General features: G+C 47.0%; 1 protein-coding gene across 2 annotated transcripts in view; it reads left to right on the top strand.

Moving 5' to 3' along the window:
- Positions 1-15610, top strand: part of SMG6 (SMG6 nonsense mediated mRNA decay factor) — a 227106-nt gene that overhangs the window by 46346 nt on the left and 165150 nt on the right. For both annotated transcript variants that reach the window (XM_041001461.1, XM_041001462.1), the window contains 2 exons: positions 4546-4607; positions 13220-13365. In XM_041001461.1, the coding sequence (XP_040857395.1) occupies positions 4546-4607; positions 13220-13365 (208 nt within the window). The remainder of the gene's footprint in view (positions 1-4545; positions 4608-13219; positions 13366-15610) is intronic.

Genomic DNA, 15610 nt, shown 5'->3' on the forward strand with positions numbered 1-15610 from the left:
GGAGTTGCATTTCTTTCTCCACCTGAGCGAAACTGTCAGTATTGTGTAATGCAACAGTGTCAGCAACGGAAGCTGCTTCCTGGAGATGTGTGTCGGAGGCTGGAAGCTGAGCTTGACTTCCCTGACTCTCTGGGCTTGGTGGCAGGGGTTCTGCAGGTGGTGTCTCAGTGCTTACTGACTTGAGGTTGTCATTTGCGAATGTTTTTAGGCTGGTTTTGCTCAGGGTGTAACAAATGTGTTCCCTGCATGTATTGTACCTTACCTTCTGGATTCATCTATATTTTAAACTCCATTTTCTATTGAAGTAGTATCGGTGTGATTTAGAGAAGGTATGATAGGGTGTTAGACACTTTCAGGCTAAAAATGAAGCTGTGGTTCTCATTAACCAAGATCAAGAAGAGTATGTAGTTGGTAAAGTTCCTAAGGCTCCTGTCACTCCCAGTTAGTTGAAAAGCAATGTGTTGAAATCTACTTTTCAGTTCATTGAGTTTTATATGCTGCCCTTTAGGAAATGTAAATAGAACCGTAATGTTCCCAAGCCTGTTTGGGCTCTCGTTTTATCCCACAGGGCGTGTGTGCACACAGTACAAGTTTCCCACTCAGTCATTAAGAAGAGCTGCTGTTTAGATGCTCTTACTTCCTCACACAGCTCTTCCTTGAATGAACTGGCTACTCCCTTCTCTTTCTATGGTAGATACAAACGAAGGGAAGGAAATCAGAAGTAGATTCAAGTTTCTCTCTTTTTTTAAATTTAATTTTGTTTTTTTGCTTTGCATTGTTTTTATTTTTTAACTGAAAGAGACAGAACTCCCATCAACTGGTTCACTCCCTAAATGCAGTGACTGCACTGGTTGGGACTTGGCCAGCCCACAACCAGGATCTGTGAGCTCAGTCCAAGGTCTCTCATCAATGGCTGGGATCCAGATGCTTGAGTCATCGCTTTCTCCTCCCAGGAATGAGCGTTTGCAGGAGCTGGTGTGAGAACCGAGGCTGTCCAGTTTGCAATGCAGACATCCTACCTGCTAAGTCAAGCCCTTGCTCCTAGGTTCAGGCTTTAACTGTGCAATATACTGGTTTAAAATTAGTTACAATTCTGACTTGCCTTGGATCTTAGGGGTGGTATTGAGCTTGAATTAATGAGGTGGTTATTATCATTTTATTCTATACCTTTAAGATTTAAATAGGAATAATGTAACCAACTCAAAGAAGATTTCCTGTGCTTGTAAATATGTTAACTACCTTATTACCAATAGCTATGAGAAGAGATAAGTGAGATAAAACGGGAAGAAGAGTAGGTATTTAGCCTAACAGTTAGGATGCCCTTATCCCGTATGAGAAGACCTGGTTGGCTCTGGCTCCTGACCACAGCATCCTGTGAATGCAGGCCTGGGAGACAGCAATTCTAACTCGACTAACAGGGTTAATGCCAAACGTGGGAGACCAAGACTGAGTTCTGGGCCCTTGCTTTTGGCCTGTTGGTTGTGGGCTTTGGGTGATGAGCCAGCAGTTGGGAGCTCACTTGTCTCTTCTCAAATAACAACAACAACAAAAAAGCAAAAACAAAAAGGATAGAGAAACAGAGGGTGTATATTTGTATATTTTTACCTTTATTTGGGATAATTTCATATCTGTAGCAAAGTAGTAACAATAGTACAGAGAACTGAATATCCTTGAAAATTCTCCAATTAGCATATGATCTGTTGCTTTATTGTTTGAGAATGTCAGGCTAACAATTGTTTTACAATAGGACAGACACTTAACAGGCCTTATTTAATCTTTTGAATAGTCTAATAGCATATTTCCATAGCGTAGAAAGCAGCAGTGGAGTTTTGGGAGGTTCCACCACCTGCCTGAGATCTCACAGCAGCCGAGTGGCAGACTCCAGTACGTTTGGTAGGAAGGCCCTTGCTTCTCACCTCTTCCTTTACTTGAAGCTCTGGAGATTGCATTCTATCTGCTGTGTAGCTACTAGCGATGTGTCTGGCAACTCTTCCTCATCTTTGCTATTGTTTATAGGAACCAAGCAGACCTGACCCTTAAAGACAAATTATTTTTAACAAAATATCCTCACTCTGTGTTTGAGCTTGAGTTTCTGAGAAAGTCCTGCTAGTCAAAGACCGAATTCCATGTGCAGTTTGATGGTGAGGTCACTGGTGAGGTAGGGATGTGTACCCCTTTTTTCACACTTCTTTTCTTTTTGAAGATTTATCCATTTTTATTGGAAAAACAGATTAGATTTAGAGAGTAAAGGAGAGACAGAAAATTCTTCTGTCCATTGGTTTACTGCCCGAGTGGCTACAACTGCTGGAGCTGAGCTGATCAGAAGCCACGAGCCAAGATCATCTTCTGGGTCTCCCATGTGGGTACAGGCTCCCAAGGCTTTGGGCTGTCCTGTACTGCTTTCCCAGGCCACAGGCAGGGAGCTGGATGGGAAGTGGAGCAGGCAGGACATGAACTAGCACCTATATGGGACCTTGGTGAATGCAAGGCGAGGGCTTAGCCACTGAGCCAATATGCTGGGCCCCATACTTCTCTATTTCTTATATAGATGGAACCACCATAGTTTTGCCATAGGGTGAACTAGAGATATTTTGTCTCCAGCAAAGTGTCCTAGGTGACAGACTGTCTTTTGACACAACCATCCTTATGAGATTGACTTGAAAATTTTTTAAAAGATTTATTTATTTTTATTGGAAAGTCAGATATACAGAGATGAGGAGAGACAAAGAGGAAGATCTTCCATCCATTGATTCACTCCCTAAGTGGCTACAATGCTGGAGTTGAGCCAGTCAGGAGCCAGGAGCTTCATCTGGGTCTCCCACACCAGTGCAGGATCCCAAAGCTTTGGGCCGTCCTTGACTGCTTTCCCAGGCCACAGGCAGGGAGCTAGATGGGAATTGGAGCAGCCAGGATTAGAACCAGTGCCCATATAGATTCCGGGTATGCAAGGCGAGGACTTTAACCACTATGCTATCATGCCGGGCCCAAGACTTTTTTTTTGAAAGGCAAGTGAGAGAGACAGCAAGATCTTTCATCTGCTTATCACTATCCAAATGATCACAGTGGATGGGACTGAGACAAGGCCAGGCGCTTCCTTGGGGTCTCGCTGGTGGGTGCAGGGACCCAGGAACTTAGACCTGCATCCCATGTGGGCACTGGCTTATATTCTCACTGCTCCACATCTATCCAGCTCCCTGTTCATGGTCAGGGAAAAGCTGGTGGTTGAAGTATTTGAGCTCCTATCACCCACATGGCAGACCTGGATGAAGCCTTGCTCAGTCCTGGCTGTTGCAGCCATCTTGGGTCTCTGTCATACATGTGGGAGACCTGGATTGAGGTTCCAGCTCAGCAGCCCCAACCGTCACAGGCTTTTGAGGAATGTGCTCACTGAGCTCCATCTGTGTGCCTTTCAGATTTAAAAAATGGTACTCTTTACTCTTCCTCACTGACCACAGGGTCCTGCATGTGTTGTTTCTAGGTGACAAAGAGGTTTCATCTTTAGGATCTGCACTTAAGATTGTAGGTTGGTGGCTCATGGGCCAGATCGAATGGCAAGTGTATCTTTGGAATAAGCTTAATATCTAGGCTTTTTTTCGTTAGTAGTCAGAATTTTAAAGCCAGAGGATTTTACATATATATCCAGATTCCCGTTTCCAGTTCGGGCCCGTCTGGAGTGTTTGGCTAGCACCAGTGTGCTACTTCCCCTCTGTGCCTGTTTCATGTCTGATCTCTTGTAGATGGGAATTTTCAGCTCTACATCTGGAGCTTGAATGAGGCTTTTATTTTATATCTGGGTTGGTTTATTTAAATAAATTTGAGGGGAAAGTGGAGACACATAGAGGGAGTGTGCCCTCATTTGCTTCTTTATCCCCCTAATGGCCGCAGTTATGTAGGCACTGGTGGACTTGTGCTGGGAGCCAGGAATTCATCCAGGTCTCCCTTGTGGATTATTGGATCCCATCTGCTTGAGCCATCACTGCTGCCTCTTAGGGTCTGTCTGTGTGGTAAGGAGCTACAGCACTGAAACTAGATACTCTGATGCAGGACATGGTCATGGTAACTGGTGCCCAAACGCCTGCCCTGGAACTCCAGCTTTAAAAGCTGGTTAGTGGAGTCACCTTACATTACCCTTTGTTATCAAAGAAGAACACTGCTTTCCTGGGCAGGTCGGAAAAGAGCTCACGAATAAGATTAGGGACTTCTCTGAAGTCACTGTTATCCTTGTCCTGTCTGAGTTCCTTTCCATCATTACAGAGCCAGAGTGACTCCCAGAGCCACAGTCATCTTGATGTCCGGCTCAGCCATGCTGCCAGCAGAGGGTGCTGTTTGCTCACCGAGCCTGCTGTGGTCTTGGCTGAGCTGAGCAGCAGCTGTTGGGCATGTGCCCTGGGTCTCTGTGAGCATTTGGGCATGTCCATTTGGTTCCCATCCCTAGTGCCCACCCCTTAGACCCTGGCCAGGTTATTGTGTCACTGGGGACTCTGTTCAGTAACAGGAAACTGGGGAAAGTTTAATTGTTTTCTCCTCTCCCTTTTTCCCATGCAGCTGAACAAAAGGTTCATCCTCAGTTTTCTCCATGCCCATGGGAAGCTGTTTACCCGGATTGGGTAAGTGTGCAGGATGTTTATTTTATTTTCCTACATTACAAGTCATTTTGGAATTTAATATTGTTAGCAACTAGACTGTGTTTGTAACTGAGGGCACAGGGTGTGAATTCTTAGAGGCCTCCACCTTCCCTCTCTCGCCTCCTGGGTTCATGAATTTTGGGCAGGATTGCCTGCCACCTCCCTGCCTCTTCTTTCTCCGCCTCTTACTAAAACCCCCCTTATATCCAGTCTTTTCCCAGTCCCCACCCCCAGTCTCTCTGTTTCCCTTGCCTTCCAGCTCAGTCCCAGTGAGCTCCTCCAGGCAGTCCTGTGAAATCCCTGGGTGCACTGCAGGGGTCCTCCTTGGGGAGAACGCTGTCCACTCATGTCACCTCATCTTTTTTGCTCCATTTCCTTCTGACCCAGACCCCTTCCTCCGAGCTCAGTTTCCTGTACCACATCGCTGATCTCAGAAAATAGCAAGACTGTTGTGTAGTTTCATCATGTAACATGAAATCACACATAAACCTCAGGGAAGGTAGTGTGGGCAAAGCCCTGTTTCTTTATCCCTTAAATCTCTGGGAAGAGATGAAGTCTTGAGAATTTGTCGTGCACCAGTTTTGACTCACTGCGTAGAATTAGTGCTGCTAGCTCCTGACCTACTGCTTGCACAGTACGGTAAATGTGCACTGGATGCCTGCCTGGGTACAGGAGGGTTGGCAGTGGTGCCCCACACAGGTCCCCCTGAAGATCATTATTGCTTCCGGGCGAGTGGTTTGTTGTGAGCCACCTTATGGAGTAGTTGGTTTTCTCCCTGACTCACCCTGCTTGTTGTCACCGCTTCCCTTCCTGGCCTTTCCTAACTGAAACCTTGTCCATTAATGCTCTGGGAGGCTTCTTCGGTGCTAACAGGAGCTGTGTCATTTTCCACTTGACTTGTATACTTTGCTGAGAAACTGAAAGGCCTTGGCCTGCTTGAAGAAACACTGTTCCATGGGTGATGAACTAGAAAGTATTTTTTATTTCATTTCATTTGTTTCCTGAGCAAGAGTGATGGTGATGGCCATTGTGGGGGCAGGGTTTTTTTTTTTTTTTTTTTTTTTCCTTTTCCTTATTTATTTGAGAGACAGATCGAAAGTGCCCACATCAGCCACATGAGGTTCATGCTAAAGCTAGGAGCCAGGAACCTGATCCAGGTTTCCCATGTGGGTGGTGGATCTGCAGCTGCTTGAGCCATAGCTGCTGCCTTCAGGCTGTGCATGTTAACAGGAAGCTGGAGTCAGGAGTGGAACTAGGGCTGAAACGTAGGTGTTCTGCAGGATGGGGTATCTTAACTGCTCCGCCAAATGCTTTTCCCTGAGGACTTTTGCTGCTTTCGTTTGTTTAAAAATACAGAGTGACAGAGAGATGGGGACAGGTAGAGAGAGCTCTCTTTGGCTGGTTAACTCACCCAGTGGCTGTAACAAGCTAATGCCAAAAACTCCATCCAGAGCTCCCATGTGGTACAGAGGTCGAGACATTTGGATCATCGGCTGCTGCCTTCCCAGGCGCCATTAGCAAGGAGCTGGAGAAGAAGTGGGGGCAAGACTCAACGTCAGGCATTCCATTATGGGATGCTGACCTCCCAAGCTGGTTAATCTGTGTCACAGTGCTGTGGAGTGGGGGGTGGGGTTATTTGAATTGAGCTGGAAAAATTGGAGATACGCCACCAGATGAATGTGTGTAGGAAGAATAAATTAGATGTGTCTGTGCTTCCATTTCATGTGCTGCGCTTCCCCCTACCCATTGGTGTAAAACTCCAGTCCTGCCAGTGAAATCAGTTAATGTTTCAGGTGTCAATGAACAAATCTTAAGATGTGGAGAGGACTGAGTGGGCTACAGTAGACCCAAGCCAGACACTGTGGATGATGTAAATATGCACCGAGGAGTGAGTCAGGTGGGGCCAGCACCTTGGCATGGCTGGTAAAGCTGCCACCTGATGCACCTGTGTCCTGTGTGGGTACTGGTTTACGTCCCTGCTGCTGCACTTCTGGTGTGTCTCTCTGCTGTGTCCCTGGGAAAGCAGTGAAGGATGGCCTAAGTCCTTGGACTCCTACACCTACGCCAGAAACCCAGAATAAGTTCCTCGCTTCTGGCTTCAGATTGGCTCAGCTCTGGCTGTCATGGCCATTTTGAGAGTAAGGCAGCATATGAAAGATTGCTTTCTGTCTCTTTCTCTCTGTGACTCTGCCTTTCAAATAAATAAATATTAGGATAAAAAGAGTGACTCAAGTTGGGAGGCCAGTTTTGTGGATTAAGTTGGTCACCTGTAGTGCTGGCATCCCATATGGGTGCTATTTTGAGTCTCAGCAGCTCCACATTACATACAGCTCCCTGCAGATAAATCTGGGGAGGCAAGGGAAGATGACCTAAGTGCTTGGGCCCCTGCTCCCCACATCAAAGACTTGAAAGAAGTTCCTGGTTCCTTGCTTTGGCCTTGGACAGCCCTGACCTTTGCAGACTTCTGGGGAGTGAACCAGCAGTGGAAGAACTCTCTGTCTTCCTCTCCTCACAACTCTGACTTTCAAAATAAATACTCTCTCTTTCTTTCTTTCTTTCTTTCTTTCTTTCTTTCTTTCTTTCTTTCTTTCTTTCTTTCTTTCTTTCTCTCTCTCTCTCTCTCTCTCTCTCTCTCCCTCCCTCCCTCCCTCCCTCCCTCCCTCCCTCCCTCTCTTTCTCTTTCTCTCTTTCTCTTTCTCTCTCTCTTTCTTTCTTTCTTTCTCTCTTTCTCTCTTTCTTTCTTTTTTAAAGATTATTTTTTACTTGGAAGGTAAAGTTACAGAGAGGAGAAGAGAGAAATTTTCCGTCTGCTGCTTCATTCTGCAAGTGGCCACAACTGCTGGAGTTGAGCCAATCTGAAGCAAGAAGCCAGGGGCTTCTTCTGGGTCTCCCACACAGGTGCAGGGTCCCAAGGCCTTGGGCCATCCTTGACTGCTTCCCCAGGCCACAAGCAGGGAGCGGGATGGGAAGTGGAGCTGCTGGTACATGAACCGACGCCTGTTATGAGATGCTGTGCCACAGGCAGAATCTGTGCAGGCAGAGTACTATGCCATGGTCCCGGATTCGGTCTTCTCTTAAAAAAATAACTGGATCAAGTGACTTTAGTCTCATCTCGCAACACAATTCACAGAGCAGGAAATATTCTTGTGCTGTATTCCAAATAAAAAGCTGATGGTACTCTCCTTATGACTGTATCTCTTTTAGTTTTCATTTTTTCATCATCCTCTCCCTCACTGGCTTTATGAGCACTCCATATTTCTTCTGTGTTCCTTTTCCTGTGTTTGTGCATTGAGTTTTTCTGAGACAGGAGTTACTTCCCACACTGAGGACTGACGACCTTCGGAGATGGATCGTTTGTTGCTGGGCTGTCCTTTGAATGAAGTGTGTCCCCCAGCCTCCCGGTGGCCACTATCTGCCAGGGTCACACCTCACCTATCAGACTGTGATTGAAAATATCCTCTGATTTTGCCAGATGTTCTCCGGTGTGGGCGAAATTACCCCTTTGTGAGAACCATTGTTCTAGGTGTTTACTCCCCGGCCAAAGACCTTTGGGGCTTAAAATTTGTAAATCTTGATCCTCAGTGTAGGAATGCTTATCATATATTATGTTATGCATTAATTACCCACCACTTGTTCAATTCTCATAAACACAGGTATTTTAAGGAAAGTTTAAAAAACAATCAATGGCTGAAAAGGCTGGAGAAACATGTAGAGGCCCAAATTAATCTTAATAAAATTAAGGTAAACATACTTATTTGGAGATAGCTGTAGGATGCCCTGTTTTTAAACAAAGAAACCACAACCAGATTTTTATAGGGTGATAGTAAAATAGGCTGTGTTGTAGCTGGAGCACTTTGTGTTAGGTGTAAGACAAGTTCACAGAGGGACTGAAGGAGTTTTCCTCTCTGGAGGGTTGCAAAGGAACCTGTGATTTCGTTTGTCTGACTTGGTTTGCCGTGGTTCAGATTATTTGTCAGGATCTCTTCATTCCTGGGTACAGCAGATTCTGTCTTCAAAGCCACTTTCACCTTTACAAAAATCAGTGAGTAGCTGTCAGTAAGGAAAAATATGTGTTAATTTTTGGGCACCCCCTTGTTGAGTGTTCCTCTTAATACTGTCCTGGAGGGGAAAGGGAAGTGTGAACCCAAGATTTACTCAGTAAGGCCCAAACAGCATTAGCATGTCTACTGGGGGGAGGGGGCAGTGTCTAAAACGAGGAGAGCGAGGAGCCCAAGCCACACACGACATCGTGGACTGTTGCCTAATTACTAAGAAGATGTGAAATGTGGGAGGCGTTGAAAACGAATTAAGACTGAGGAGATTGTAATGGGGAGCAGCTGAAGGCACATCCCGGCCCCGCCCGCCGGCCTGCCTTCCGCCCTGCGGCTGCTCAGTGCCTCCTGTACACAGTTGCATCGGTAAATGCTTGAGCGCCTACTGTGTGTCAGACACGGCCAGAGGGTCAGCGCTTGAGACAGGCCCAGGTGCCAGGAAGAGTTTGTTAGTCACCGCTTACTAGTTGCAGGACCGAGGGAGTCAACAAGTCAGACAGAGCTTCTGTGGGCAGCAGTTTCCTTATCAGTCGAAAGTGAGATCTCATTCCAGTCCTCAGGTTGTGTAGCCCCATGCCCTTGTGCTCTCATATCCATCGCGTTGTCTAGTTCACACTGTTTGGTTTTGGTTTTGTGTCCCTGGATTGTTCCTATCTTGCTCAGGTTTTAAGGGTTAAGAAGTTGAGCAATGCAGGGAAGCCTGGTTCTTGTCCATAGAGAGTGTTGTCTAGTTCGGCTGTGTTCCTCGGCCTGAGGAGCGGGTGCTGCCCCGTTAGTCACCCTCTGAGTCACTTTCGGGTCTGAGAGACGGTTCTCGAAACTGCTCTTCAGACAATCCAAGGTGTCTGTAGAGACCCCTTCGTAAGGCAGCTACATCCTGAAAATGAGGATCTCTCCTTGAGGTCGTATGGACAGGGCCAGAGGGCTTAGTCAGCCTGCACTGTGGCTCCTGACAGATGGACGCTTCGGGCGCTTTCGGGGGGAGGTAGATCCGACCGCATCTGGGTTCCACTCAGAGGGGATGGGAAGGAGGCAGTCTGCTGACTCTTGACTTGCAGCACATAGAGTCATTTTGCTGTAAAAGTTAACACTTTGATCTTGCTCGCTTGCCTTGTCCTGCTATTTGCTTGAAGCAGATTGATGTATTTATTTTGGACTTTTGACTTTTTAAAAAATGTAATGATTGTTGTCTTGATTTATTTTTGAAATTAACAAATGTTTCAAAACACTCGTTGTGCGAAGATCTTTTTTCTTTCCATACATACAGCGCTCATTGTAAAATATTTTTAAAATGCAACAAAAACAGGAAAAAAATGAAAGGACTTGTCCTCTTACTGCTCAGAGGTGACTATCTGCCGTTACCATTCGGTGTGTATTTTTTCAGTCTTTTTCTCTGCGCACCAAACACACACACACACACACACACACACACACACACTTTCTATAAATATGTTTAGAAAGGGATCCTATTAAATTGCTTCAAAATTGTTTCGTGTAACATATGTTGAACTTTGCCATACATGATTAGAAAGTGACATGGCTGCACAGCGGCAGTGCTCGGAGTGTGCGTGAGCCCAGCCTGTCCCGTGCCGGGCCTTCCAGGACGCTCCCGAGCTGGTGGTGGGACAGATGAGTGGCCTCTGCTTTCTGGGTTTTTTTTCCCTTTTCTTTCTCTACTACTGCTGGCTACTGTGCTTTCTTCCTGGCTAAATTTTTCTGATTGTTACTTCAGTAATGCCCCCAAATCCTTATGAAAACAAAACATTCCAGTGAAGGCTAAGATCTCTTTCGGCCGTTCTCCCAACCCCTGTGCCTTGGACTAGACTTGGGGTTATGTGTTTCTTCAGACGTGTTTGCTGCACTTGCATCCTGAGGTACGAACACGTGCCTATAAAAACACAGGGTTTTGTTCTAAGCACAAATAATGTGCTATCACGGTCTCGCTCTCTCTTTTTTTCCCCTTCTGTAAAATGGGGCTGAACAAAGATGATTTCCTCAAGGAGAAAAACATAAATCACTAACAGGTATTATGAGGTCAAAATCAAGATAGCGTTTTGGTCACAAATTGGCCCCAGCGACTTTTAGTCCACAGCAGGAGTTTTTAAATTTGTGCCTCCCTCCCTGTCGCCTAATGATGCTGATTGTCTGGGTAGATCCTTCTTTCTTTCTTTTTTTTTTTTTTAAGATTTATTATATTTTCATTACAAAGTCAGATATACAGAGAGGAGGAGAGAGAGACAGAAAGATCTTCTGTCCAATGATTCACTCTCCAAGTGAGTGCAATGGCCAGTGCTGTGCTAATCTGAAGCCAGGATCCTGGAGCTCTTCCAGGTCTCCAATGCAGGTGCAGGGTCCCAAGGCTTTGGGCCGTCCTCAAATGCTTTCCCAGGCCACAAGCAGGGAGCTGGAAGGGAAGTGGAGCTGCTGGGATTAGAACCGGGATTAGAACATGGGATCCTGGCCCGTTCACAGCGAAGACTTTAGCTGCTAGGCCGGGCCCTAGATCCTTCTTTCATATCTCAACATTTGAAGCTACTAGTAACTTACATCCTTACGTATTGCCCCCACCTTTTTTTTTTTTTTATCATGTTGAATTAGTTGCAAGGTGAAACAGTAAGTTTTTTTTTTTTTAAAAACAAAGGGAATGTGGACATCTGACCTGGTACTGGCTTGAGATTTCCTTCTGACCCAGGCAGTGTTAATGGGTCTGTTTGAATTCCCACCCGGGGGAAGAGCTTCCTCAGACCGTCTGGCCCACATGACACTCTACCCTGTCGTTCTGGGCTGGCGCTCTCCTGCCTTTCAACACGGAGACACATGGCTCTGAGACTTGCCCAGTGTGGCTGCTTTTCCAGCAGCGTGAACTCCGCTGTTCTCGTAATGGGAAGTGCTGGCCCCCCTCCCCATCTCCGACCAGAGCGAGGGCTGCACAGTGTCAGGATTTAAAATGAAACCTTTGTTACAGCCCATGGGGAAAAGTAGATCCAATCCAGCCCCAAACATATCACTCTCTGCCATTCCAAATCTACCAGGAGTTTTAACGGCTCTGAAACTTTTTAGAGGATGAAAAGAAAAAGTTTTGCTTTTTTGGGGGCAGGGGTGTGGAGAGGCACCTCAGATGGCACAGGACGGGGGTAGCCAACGCACAGCATGTTTTGTACCAATGAAAATGAGGACAGCTCAGCAGAGAGGGGATTTGGAATGTAAACTGTGATTGACCCATAGCTGTGGCATGACTTCTGGGCATTAGAGGGTCAGACATAGGAGCTGCCATCCAAGGGTGAGGCATGAAGATTGCCAAGATTCCAGAAAGCTCTGGAGTTTTCTAATCTGGGGAGGGTATAATTCAGCAGGGAAAAGGGCCAATGTGCTGGTCAAGCCAGAAACACCTTTCTCTAGGACTTGCAGGTCTTGCATTTTTTTTTTTTTTTGAGGATTCCCTTCTGAGCAGCTTTCCAGAAACCATTTACTACTCCAGCCTAGAGCCATCCCCCACTCCTTTCTGTGTACCTTGAGCAGTTTGTTTTGGGAGGGGGGTAAGAGTGGATGAAAGATACTTTGTTGACCACGAATTGTTCATTCGGCATGGCCCTAAGGCCGGTGTGCCTGGTTTCTCTCTCTAGCACCAAGTTTGAATTTGCTTTTTTTATTTCTGAGGACTTCAGCTGTGGTTTGTTCTAGTTGCCAAAGGAGCTCCAGGCATGCACCACTGTTTGGGATCCAGTGGCCACATTTGGCAGGCGGTGGTTTGAATGACCTCTCCTTCGGAGCCCTAGGTCACTGGCTGGATTTCTGCCTCCCCATGTTACAGGCTCTTCCTGTATTGGGAGTGGCAGTTGGCCAGGGCGTTACATTTCCACTAGATTGAAAACGTACAGACCCTGATGAACAGAAAGGCTTGTGAGAAGGAGGGGAGGACAGCCACGCAGGAGAAATGGAAGCAGACACTGGGGGCCTGGGTCCAGGGCTCTTCAAGGGGTAATATGGGATCCTTGTGGATCAGGTAGTGTGATCACGCCTGAGACCAGCAGCACTGTGTCTGGTTCTCAATAAATCCCAAGAAAAGACTCTCTAGCTTCATGTAACTCTTTTATAGAATACAGTTTTCATACCAGACAGTTTGGGGACTGTGAGGAAATTTGTTCACAATTTAGAAGAGCTGCTCGTTTTCAGAGAGAGGATCTTTAATATCAGCTTGCGTCCAGTGATTGCCAGGGGTTAGGAAATAGCATACCAAAGCATAATAACTCACAGTGATTGATCCAAGAATTGCGTTGTTTCCATCGCTCAGTCCTGAGCAGTTTATTCTTCTTTTTCAAATTTGTTCAAAAATCACAAGATACCAGGGAAGTTTGTAAAAATTGCAAATTAATATCCTAGCCATTGGTTGCCTGTTTTTAAAAAGAGAGGGAGGGAGATAGAGGAAAAACAGAGTGAGTGAGTGTGTGTGTGTGTGTGTATATGCGTGCGCACACATGTGGGTGCGTGTACACCAAGTGCTCTCAGGAATGTTCCTCACTGTTGGGCTTGCTGTGTCTGCAGAATGGAGACATTCCCTGCAGTGGCTCAGAAGGTCCTTCAGGAGTTCCAGGTGTTACTGCAGCACAGCCCCTCTCCTATTGGAAGTGTCCGCATGCTGCAGCTGATGACCATCAACATGTTTGCTGTACACAACTCCCAGTTGAAAGGTAAGGACCGTCCAATTTCTTTGTACAGATAGAGATTCATCAGCCTCCTTCCTCTGCTGCGTCTGCCTACACACACACACACACACACACACACACACACACACACACACCCCCCTTTCTTTCATGGTCTGTCAGATCTTTAGTTTCTTCTCTGCAATCTCTGATGGTAATGTTTGAGTGGGATGGGAGGAGGGAATCATGGGTATAAAGCTTAATTTGCAAGCTCAGAGATGCTGTTGCACATCTGGCCATGCTAAAGGCAGCAGCAAGGCCTCTTGGAGGCAGCAGATCCAGAGCCTGTCCCGAGGGAGAGGCATTGCTGAAATGTTTCATTGCAGAGACCATACGCTTGGCAGGGATTGGGAATAGCTGTTTCTGGACTCATGTACCCTGTTTGTTCAATATGGAAAAGTCTAGTTCCCTATGGGATATCCCTTGTGGGAGCCTGCCAGGGAGTAAGAACATAGAATTGATGAGCTTTGGAGACTCAAATCTGGAAGCACAAAAACCACCCAGGCCAGCATTTGGCTGGTGTACTAGTGAGCGTTCTGAAACACTCCTTGGAGTTGTTTGGAGGGTCGGGGTGGGGAGGGGATGTTCTCATGACCAGGTCTGAGTCAAAGGATGTTACCAGGGTTTGTTCTCTTCTCTTCACCCTCCCACCCCCACCCTTCCCTCTCCTGGCCCTGCCAACTTAGGTAATGTCAGTGGTTTGCCGTGGTGGAAATGTGTATTATGGGAATGGCATTGTTTTTTGTGCTTGCTTGCATGGAGAATTTAGTTCATGCTGCCAAGAAATAGTTTCAGAGCATCGACAGTGTCTGGTTCCAGGGCTAGAAGGTTATCATCTGAAATGCCAGGCAGTGGGAATTCCTCCACGGAGTCTCTTGTAAACCAGATCTGGTGTTTCTGGACAAGTTTGGTAGGTTCTCTTGTCGTACCTTCTCTCTCTCTCTCTCTCTCTCCCCCCCCCGCCACCCCCACCCCCCTCTCTGATGTATTTCCCTTGTCATTTGTTTGAGGGCTCTGCCCAGCTGATTGGCAGGGAGCCTTCTTCCCTGATTAGTGAGTATACCACAGCTTCCCTTGAGTCGGGGCTGTTTCTGGGATTCAGCAGGGTCCTTTGCTAGTCTTCCTGGATCTGCAGTGCCTTCTAAATCTGAGAGGAAATCCTCCTCTTGTGCTGCTTGCTTCAACATTTAGAGTTGCCCGCAGAAAGTGTGACGCAGAGGCTTAGGTGCTTTTTAGAACTTGGCTAATTATTCCTGAGATGGCTATTTGTTTAAATGGCCTCGGGCAACGTGGCATCATGGGGTGGGGGGTGGGGTGTACAGCATTGGTTTCCAAGAAGGAGAAAATAATAGTTGTAAAATGCCGTTCCTGGGGAGGCTGTGCAGTCCAAAGGGGAGGGAGTTCCCACTCCCTAGCCAGTCGGAAGCTCCCTGGACTCTGAAGGCAGGGGCCTCTTGAGATGCCCCCTTCTTTGATTTGCTACCTCCCGGGAAAGGCAGGCCTTAGGAGTCAGGCGCCTGCACAGAGCTGCAGCCTCTGCCAGGGTGTTGTTCCAGCAGTGACTGACCTTTGGGGGCCTCTACAGGTGTGAGTGTAAAGGACCTGCAGCTCCTGCCTGCAACACGTCTGCTTTTAGCAGCTTTTGCTCCATGAAAAGGAATACCTTGGCATTTTCATAAGCCACCAGTGAGCCCTTTTCTTGTGGCTGTTGTTAAGTAAAGGGTAAGAAAATGTGGGTGAAAGGAAGGTGAGACGGAAAGAAGGAAATGGTGGTTCCCCCATTTGGACCAAGGTACTTTTTCTAGGACTCTGGTTCACTGGTTGACCGTAAAGAGGACCCTCTAGCCAGAAAGGACATGTAGAAGCCTACATTGTTTGACCCTGTTCCTCCTTCCTAACCTTGTCCTGACTCTCACCTCCGTGAACCAGCTGGGGCCAGGAGGAGTAGGAACTGAGGTGGTCAGAGGCTCCAAGGGTGTTTCAGGGAAAAACAGGCCAGGCCACAGGATATAACACTCAGTTAGGACAGAGAGCACTGCGGACGTGCTGCCAAGGACCCGGTGTGCAGCTGAGGCAGCCGTCCAGACCCCACTGTGTGGGCTGCCATCGGGAGAGGGGTGAGCGGAGCGCTCAGCAGGGCTGGTTGGTGGGAAGATGCACTTTTCCATTTCCCAGCACATGAGTCATCCTCTCTGGGCCCCTGTGCTGTGCTTGCACGGACAGTGGCAAGAAG

The sequence above is a fragment of the Ochotona curzoniae genome, unplaced genomic scaffold, assembly GCF_017591425.1.
Source record: "Ochotona curzoniae isolate NIBS_2020 unplaced genomic scaffold, NIBS_Ocur_1.0 scaffold_2453, whole genome shotgun sequence".
NCBI classification, from domain to species: Eukaryota; Metazoa; Chordata; class Mammalia; order Lagomorpha; family Ochotonidae; genus Ochotona; species Ochotona curzoniae.